Below are 9,613 nucleotides of genomic sequence, written 5' to 3'. Positions count from 1 at the left end.
GTTTCTAAAACATTTTATATGCTTACATTTAACCTTCACACGACAAGCAATGGTTTTGGGGCTTAGCAGATATTTTGTTTTTTGAAGTGTGATGGGGTTTTGATGTTGGGTTTGAAACTTTGGAAATTGACAGAGGTTCCCATCGAAAAGCTGCAGAAGTGTGTGGGTGTGTGTGGACGAGAGGGAGGGAGGGAAATAACGGAGGGAGGGAGGGAGGGAGGGAGGGAGGGAGGGAGGGAAGAATGTAGGGAGAGAGGGAGGGAGGGGAAGAACAGAGAGAGGGAGAAAGAAATGGGGGAGTGAGTTTGAGTTTGTGGGTGAGAAAGTACTGCCTATTGAGAATGGGTTACTGTGGGGTGGGAATGAGCCACCTGCAGCCATGACAGAGGATTTGACCTTCATTGGTCTCTCTTTCCTTCTCCTTCCTCTTTCTGTCTCACTCTCTTCTTCATTCTCCTTTCCTTTCCCACCTGGCCACAGAACCACAGACTCCTTTCAGAAGCAGTGAGGACTGACCAGTCTGCAAGCGAGACACTGTCCTTTCTTCCATCATGCCAGTCACTGACTGCTCTAGGCGTTTTGTTCAAAAACTAGTGCCACAAGTATGGACATGCAGATAAATCATTGTAACAAATGAAAGAGGGGAAAAAATGTTTAAATGCCTGGAAATGGTCACTGTCCACCACTTGTACCACTGCCTGGTGCATTTTGTTTTGAAAGTTTTGCCAACATTTTCAGTTGTTGACGGATCTGTAGAGCGAAGGTATCTATCTACACACGCAGATTATGAGAGCCCTCAATGTAAATAACATATTATTGTTTCTTTGAATTTAAGATGTCGTTAACAATGACCTATCACAGTTTGCTGATTATATGCCCGAATGTAATCCTTCAGATAAACATTCTACATAGTTTGGTAGATATGGAAACATACAACTGCCATGTATCGTTTACGGGGGAAAAAATCTAAACAGTATAAAGCAAGCCTGTTTAGTATTACGTTTTGCTGGCTGTATGTTATTTGGGTAAGTCATAGAAGCTCTCTGTAAGTATGTACAACATGTTTTTTTTTATATTTAAAAAAATATATCCACAGTATATCTATTGTCTTAATCAAGTATCCCCCAACAGTCCAAATGGAGGAATAGTCCAATGGCGGTTATATATTGTGATGATTGAACGAGTTGAACCAGTCGTAGGCTGGGAGTAGTATGAGGAAGAATATGGAAACATAGAAACATTTATCTCAAATTATATCCAACACATTTGATCCATCTTTATTTTGTAAAAAATGTTTTGTCAAAGTGATGAGAAAAATATGATTTGCCATTTTGTGTAATGTTGTGATTGTCCTTCTCATAATAAAAATGAAGACATACTCAAATGTGATGTCTGTGTCTTTAAAGTTGTATGTTTGTCACCTTTTTATGGACTAACCTGACCTGTGTGATGACAACACAAACCTGGGAACGTAAAGCTATTGGATGGAAATTCACTTTACGATTTTTCATGAGCAAACATCACAGTTATAAGGCCTACTTGGAACTTAAGCCAACCTTGTACCAGCTTTGTTGTGATAATGCTATTTTATTGTTAACCATTGTAAATGAAAAAAATGTTGTGTGTCATTATTCCATTTTATTTATCTAGTAGTCTTATTGATAAGATAACTGTAATGTCAATGGTCTGGGGAAGGGGAGTACTAGGTCTAATAACAGCTCACCACTTAAACGAATGCACCCTTCTGGGCTGGACCTAACCTCTCCGGGGTAGTAATAGTTGCAACAAATGATGGCAAAATCCAAATCATGTAAATATTCTAGATTTGAGCTTTTTGGTGCATTTTGTCATTGACCTTTTTGGTCGAAAGGTTACTACAAATGATATTGGTGATTTTCCCAGTGGTGTTGCCAAAACAATGACGCCATCCAAATGGACTCCTTGGAACAACTCTGACCTCACACCATTGAAGTTGAAATGTAAAACAGTTAGGTAAGGGTTAAGGTTCGGGGTGAGGAATAGGTTCAGGTTGTGGGCAATGTTTGATGTAAGGAGAGTGGCTAGGGTTAGGGTTTAGGGTAGGGCCATCACAAGAATCCCGGATAGCACTAACCATTTGTCAGTGGAGGGTCAAGGTTTTCTTTCCGATTTTTCTGTGTTTGCATAGAGATGGCCATGTCTCACAGGCGTTCATATAAATAGAATGAATTAATTCTGTTTCCATGGTTAAGTTATCCTGGACTCTGGATGATAGAAAAAATGATGACGTCAGAGAGGTTTTAAGTGTATTATCATTGAGGTTTATTTACTTTTCTTTTCCAGTTTTTCAGGAGGAAGTTAATTACACAATGAATACATACATGATACAAATGATGTACATTATACCAAAGAATACTTTGAACATAAAATAATTAAAAATAACATTGTATAATAATACAACTCCGTGTTGTAATTTCATTTAAACATATTAGCCTAGGCCTATAGATAGATATTCGCTGATGAATATATTCTGTATGTCATACCAGCAGTTTTTCATAAAGGCAATAATCTTGAATCAATAGACGGCATTTTGAAGTGATAGGCTACTGCTTCTCTGATTCGGCACAGTTCTGTTTCATAAAAAGTTCTCACTTGAACTTTAAGGCAAAGTGTGTTCAGTTTGGTGGGTTTTAATTCACACACACTTTTCCCATATACACAACAAAACAATTAAAAGGCAAAAGTCCACAATTTGGTATGGATACAGTCTAAAACTTAGCTCGATCATACTCTCGTCGACAAAAAAAAAAAAAAGTTTATAAACACAGTTATTTGCCCAAGTATAACAAATTGCAGCTTTCATGCAAAGGCCCCATAAACCAATTTCATTCACGAAAAGAAGTTATTGCAAGATAAAGAAGCCGTGTAAAAACCTCAGAAGTCTACTCTAAAGCAACACCGGTCATTGGATAGATTTTTCTTCTTCTCTCAATATAATCTATATAAATACACATATGAAGTCCTTTCAACAACAATAAAAGAGATTTTCAACAATTGTTATACAGTCACTAACGATTTCGCCTGTTTAATTATATATATGGATATGTATATGAAATAAAAATGTATATAGAGAAAGAGTTCCATGGGATGTATATAGACCATATGTTCCGATACCTTGTGTCTACTTTTGATAAAATAGACCTATAATACTTTCAGCCAAGAGTGCACGAAACGTTTTGTCATCATTGTCATTATGCTACAGAGTTGTCTCTCGCGTTATAGGCAGCATTATAATAATTCAAAACATTTTGCTACAAAATATGATTTATATTGCTCTTCAAAAACTATGTATAGAGGCCTCGGGTGCATTGATATAACACAGAACACGCTAATTGTTTATGGAAATGAACTTGCTTTAGGCTATCCTACGTATTAGCAATTTAGGTGTTTTGTCTGCTAACCAAAACAGTGCTAATCAATCACTTCTGTGATAATACGAATTTTCGAAAAAATAGTATCAAAATCCATCTACTTTTCAATTAAGTCTGCACAGCACTGACACTCAAAAACCCTTGCTATGTCCTTTTTACACTAAACTCAACCCCAATAAAACCATAACTACCATGGAAATAAAATATCTTGTCAGCAAATGTATTAAGATTCACAGTTGCCTGGATGCAGCAGAAAATATTCTTTGGACTTAAGCAGGTTGTTTTTCACTTCACTGACAGATCTCAACGTCAAGTGCCAGTTTAAAGCGCTATAATGTAAAAATCGAAAATGAATAGCAATATAAAAGGAAGCGTATAAGAAGCATTTGTACTTTTCCTGGAAGAAAAACGACACACGTTACAAGAGATTGAAAACATACATTTTTTACAACATATTTTCTTAGACATGATATTGCAGAAATATCTATATATATTGATCAATTTATGCTGGTATATTCTATACACTGGCCCTTTATTCGGTGAAATTATTGCATTGTTATCTGTATCTCGAAATCAATCGCTGTCTGATTTGTCATCTTTTGACGTCGTAGCATGATTGTACAGTCCCTGTGCCATCAGGTGCAGGGCTAGGGTGTTTTTTGCGCCCGTGGCCTTCTTGATTTTTGCCCTTTTGTTCTGGAACCAGATTTTGATTTGAGATTCGTTAAGACCGAGTTCTTGGGCCAAGGCCTGTCGCCTCTGTTCGGTCAAATACCGGTTCGTTTGAAACTCGGTTTTTAGTCTTTGAAGCTGTTCAGCTGTGAAGGCCGTCCTTGGTCGCTTGTCCTCTTTGCTGGCGGTTTTCTTCTTTGGTTTTCGAGATCTCGGTCCTGTGTTTAAAAATATATATATTATTAGCCAAAACCAATCATAATATGAAATGTGAAAGCTTAGTGTAGCCTAGGCTGTAAGTGTCCCAGTTACTATGACTGTAGTAATGAATTCGTTAATTTAGGCCCTACTTATGTATTAATTATTGCACTGTAGGTAGGCCAATAAATAACCCATTTGCTACGTAATGCAAAATATGAATTTGAGTGTCATTTGGTAATTTCAACGCACACTAATCCATATTACACAATAATTGTCAAAATAGTTAGAAATTAAACCGTAGTTCCGCACTTCTATAGGCTACTTAGACTACAACCATGCATTGGAAGAGATAATAGGCTACTGATGGAGTATTTCGGAGTTTGTTATGGTCATTGGAGGAATTGCTGAGAAGGCCTGAAATATATCAACACAACTGGAATGCCCGTCTGAAATTGAAATACTGAATAATATAAAATATATTTTTCGTAAATAATTGATTTCTAAGACCGCCTTTCTACTTTCATATACAGTAGAGGCAATAGCCTATAGGCTTGTTGATGTTATCTAGTGGAATACATCGTAGCAGGTTTCTGAATTCGGTCTTTGGCTGTTGCAAAATACTATTCCAAGTTTACACTTTTGGTGGGTAAACATGATTGGTTGTATTTGAATATTTGTTTAATAAAAATAAACATTGACCTCAGCATTGATGGTTTTATTTGGGCTTAATTGTTTTGAGTCCTAGGCCTACAAGATCGTCAGCCCAAACGATTTGATGAAAAAGTGGTGTCTGTTTGGGTAAGTAGGCCTGGTCGACAATCAAATAAATACTATTTAATACAGTTGGAGCTCGCTGGAAATGATAAAACGACGTAAAACGTTTTAAGATAGGCAGCCAATGGGGATGCCATCGAATAATAGTGCACTCCATGCAACGAACGTTACGTAATGCATGAGAACATTTTGTACAATACGATTTTTGGAATAAGTACTATATAGAATAGTGATGGAAACGTTCATGTTTTCTGTGCTAAATAGGCTAAATATTTAGAGACCAAGGCAGCTCCATTGCGAAAACTCATGCATAAACAAAAACAGTGGATTTGCACGACAGAATTATCGAGGAAAAGTATGCTATTAAGTCGTTAAACATATTTTTTGGGACATTCAAGAATTCTATGGAGGACGATTATTGCTTTGGTTATATGCGCGCAGATGTTTATAGTAAATAATAAACTAATAAATAATAAACTAGTAATAGTAACCTAGTAGTTAATTGGCTATGATCTAGCCCAAAGCTAGCATATTCTTATTATGGGGTTATAATCTAAACACTTAAATAAAATACAATTCGTGGGAGGCTATTCCAAAATGACTTCAACAATGTTGTTGGCTGATAGCCTATTTTGAAATATATATTTATTTACAATTCGATTAATTCATCCATTCATGTTACTAGGCTATTTATCCCGCACCCTTAGGCTACATTAATGTGTAGACTTCCAATACCCCTGCGTTTAAACATTTCAGCTTTAAACCAGTGCAAGATGCTATTTTTGGCGCCTTAATTCGTTTTGAAATTGTTCCCTATATAGCTTTCGTGGATAATGATATCTATCGTATGTAATGTTTTTATTGTTATTTTTATGTTTGCACGGACATATTTAGAATATTTTGCAAGGTTAAACCTTATATTTTCAATTTTCATGTCGTAAAAGAGGCGTACACTGTTTGCCCTCCTTTCCATATAGAACTCGGTCGAGGCGTTTGAGGTCAGTGTTACAACGGGTTGGGGCATTTCAGGATACAAAGACGAGGGAAAAGAATCGTAGCCTACCTGATGATGGCCTGTCTGAGTATCTGGTGCAGTACACCCAAGCTGGCCAGAGCATAGGCTGTTTGGATGGTACATTTGAGCTGGCTTGAGAACTATCCGAGTCCGAGCTTAGGCACTGATCTCCATTCTCTCCGCGGGGTTTCAGGGGCTCTTCGGTCACTATTTCAGCCTTATTGGCCACGCCGCCTGGATGAGGAGTGGAAGTTCCTTCCGTTGGCACAGTACTCCCCACTTGCTCCGTTCTTGGAACAGCCGGACTATGGTTCTCTCTGGTAACGTGACTATTTTCTTCTTGCTCTGTGTTGCCTTCTTTTTTCCGCCCAAAGTCCGGCCGTAAGATATTATCGATGAAGAAATTGGTGACTCGATGCGGGATCTGCTGAATGTTTCCCGGCGCTTGTAATAGGGGAAGTATCGCTCTGTTTGACTCATCCGCCGACACTTGACGTTCCTCATTTCTGTTGCTATGATCATTTTCTTCCATACTGATACACTTTCCAATGTTCTTTCTTTAACCCCTTTATTGCTCTCCCGCACCGAAATGAGCGCAATCCACTTCTATGTCACGCGTAGCTTTTTAAATGTTTGAATAAAGGTTTAAAAAATAAACTCAAATCTTGTTGAGTGTGCAGGACACCATGCAACCCTTTGCGATAGTGCCCACAGACAAAAACATCGTTTTGGTCATATATTCCCAAACTTGGCTATCCTATATTGTTGCACTGTAAAGACACCATTTGTCATTTGGCCATCCAACTTGGTACTATCCGTTTTCAGTCTATCCAATAAAAGTGCTTCAATGACTAAACTAAGGGTAAATAAAGAGGCTTCTAACTGATCCTGAAACACATTCACTCTTGAGTTTTGTTCTTATTTTCAATACGAGCCCCCAAGTGACGTTGCAGCAGTTATCCTCGACACGTGCCTTGGACCAATAGACTGGGAGATATTTTACCACATGACAGTGACTAGTGAGCGAATCGACAAACGTTCAGCCTCGCCTTTTTAAAGGAAAAGCGTTCTGAAATAAAACGAAATACCTACCCTAAATATATCTTATGTTTGATTTGACTATTATATTGGTGACTTTGTGTTGTAGTTGAAGGTTACTGTTTTCAATTCACGCGTATTGCATGCGTAATGCATGCAGAATCTGGAAACGGTCAAGCGCCATTTCTTAAGAAGAATAATATTGAAATAGACTCATTCTAAAAATGTTATTGTAAGATTGGGTAAAATATGGAGAGTCGGTTAATAGCCTGCGGTGTGAAGTTTGCATTATACAACTATTTTGTTTGACAGATGAATAGCCTAGTAGTTGTCGAAGCTGTTTCCTAACCAACCAGGCTACTAAGAATAGTCTCTGCAACCAGAATTGGGTGGGGGATACCGGAGTCTGTAGTTTATAGCTCGCATCGAAGCAGATTCGAACTAGTGGGCTACTGGGTTTGGGGGTTTTAAGTTATTTTTTAACTCGCGCGTTTTCTATTTGGGACGTTGTGTACCTTTTTTACTTTATAGAGCTCTTCATTTTGAGGAGTGATATTTAATGGGGCTATTGCTGACTCGTCTTGCATGCATCATGTCAATGACAGGGCATTGGCCGTCCCAGTTTCTAAATCGCCATAGTAAATTGACAATTCATGCAATCTCATAGCTAGTCATGCAATCATAGCCAGTCATGCAATCTCCAACTCCTTCTCATCTCCTCATGTTCCCTCCATAATTATTTAAAGTGCAGATAGTGTTGAGTCCTTGGTTAGTTGCGCTCGATAGTCTGAGGTCTAGAAACGAGAGGTTCGAAGCAAAAATGGGTCCGTAGCCCTTTAAAATAAATCAGTGATGCAAACAAACTGTTGTATTCACGGTGCACATGACATAGAGTCGCGCCAAAGACAAAACTTGGGAGTAACTTTTCTGACCAACTCCTTTACTATTTTCTCTTAAATCAGGATTCAGGGTGTGCCTTGCAATAGTCGCCAAAGTTAAATTGCTATTTGATCTGAAATGCACTGTAGGCTACGCACTGCGTAAAAGGGCATCACTGAAGGACTGGAGCGCGCGAGTGAAGGAGGACATAGTAGCGTTTGTCAAATTTAGGTTAACAAAAAAAACTGTGAATTATGGAATTGTTTTTTCAACCTCTCCTGGGCCAGTGGGCAATATCCGATGTAAATTCTTATCAAGGTAATCGTGAAGTGTCTAATTTCGAATTCTTTATAGGCCTATAGGTGGCATAGAAATGTTAAAAATTTGGCATTACAAAATTAAGAGGACAAAGTTGGTCTATAATTTCAACTCAGTCTCCCCAAAACGTAAAGGGTGCATTGCCTATATCAACTTTGTGTAGGTCATTATCAATGGTGCATCCGAACATTCATAGACTATTCATTCCCCCAAAGAGTGCTGGGGAACGGTGGAATAACTCTGCAATAGTGCGTTTTTAGAATGACAGTTCCTCTGTGGTATACTAAGACCCTATAATTAGGCTGCATCTTTTTAGGTATTGTCCTGCGGTAAATAGCTTTTCCAAGTCATATGGCGGACTGTGCCCTATTTCGTGTTTGACCTATTGCATTACTATTTGTTTTCACTTTGTGTACGTTTAAAATTAAAGTTTGTCAGCTCAACAGAGAATAAACTTAGAACAGGCATACAAACGTTTTCTTCCACATTGTGTAGCCCATCATTAATATAGCGGGCTCGGGTGATTTGGCCGTTTTGCACTATTGGCTCGTGCAAAACGGCCAAATCACCCGAGCCCGCTATATTAATGATGGGCTACATTACTTCTATGTCATTTTGACCAATAACCTAACTCTGGTGCTTTTGAAAGCGGTTAATAAATTCCTACATTTCCACCATAGAGCGATCTCCATACGTCATTCATTTTCTAGCGGTGCCACATGGTTGAAAGCGGCGGCGCTCTCTGCACCATCATGCACCATGCAGTGACCGTCTTATATCTCCTGCTGATAGTGAAAGTTCTGAGTAAAGGATGTAATTAGATAGGCCACTCTCAAGCTGTGATTGTTTCTCACTTGTGAGGGATGTCCAGATTATCCAGAGCACAAATAAATGAGCAGGAAACAATGGCGGCCAGACAGACCCGTTACCACCGAGGCATGGCCTCTAACCCCCCCCCCCCCCCCCTCCCCGCTTCTCGCGTCTCTCGCTGCCAGACACAGCAAAACAGGGCTGGCTTGGAGGAAATCACACGATTTCGAGTCAAGAGTCATACAGATCAAACCACAGCCAATAATAAACAGGATGCTTCAATGGGCCTCTATGTTGGTTTTCTTGTTGCAGAAGATTGAGGAAATCGAGTTCTAGTTTTGCCGGCTCCTATAGACCGCAATGGCATATACGTGTCAATATGCTATTGAAGGGCTACGTTGTTTTTTATTGATTATATTGGACAATATGGCATAGTATATCCATTAATTGGTAGGCGTCTTCTATTGTGGTGTCACATGCACCCGGTTAAGAGACT

General features: G+C 38.8%; 1 protein-coding gene across 1 annotated transcript; it reads right to left on the bottom strand.

The window, feature by feature from the left end:
- Nucleotides 1-3,789: 3,789 nt before the first annotated feature.
- LOC139367211 (homeobox protein engrailed-2a-like) lies at nt 3,790-6,670 on the bottom strand. The gene is made up of 2 exons (XM_071105403.1): nt 6,121-6,670; nt 3,790-4,300 (listed from the first exon to the last, which is right to left on the bottom strand). Exons 1-2 carry the CDS (start codon nt 6,602-6,604, stop codon nt 3,984-3,986), a joined length of 801 nt encoding a protein of 266 aa, XP_070961504.1. The 5' UTR covers nt 6,605-6,670; the 3' UTR covers nt 3,790-3,983.
- Nucleotides 6,671-9,613: the final 2,943 nt, after the last annotated feature.

The sequence above is a fragment of the Oncorhynchus clarkii genome, chromosome 15, assembly GCF_045791955.1.
Source record: "Oncorhynchus clarkii lewisi isolate Uvic-CL-2024 chromosome 15, UVic_Ocla_1.0, whole genome shotgun sequence".
Taxonomy (NCBI): domain Eukaryota; kingdom Metazoa; phylum Chordata; class Actinopteri; order Salmoniformes; family Salmonidae; genus Oncorhynchus; species Oncorhynchus clarkii.
The sequence above is the reverse complement of the archived record's forward strand: the minus strand, read 5'-3'. Positions and strand labels throughout refer to the sequence as shown.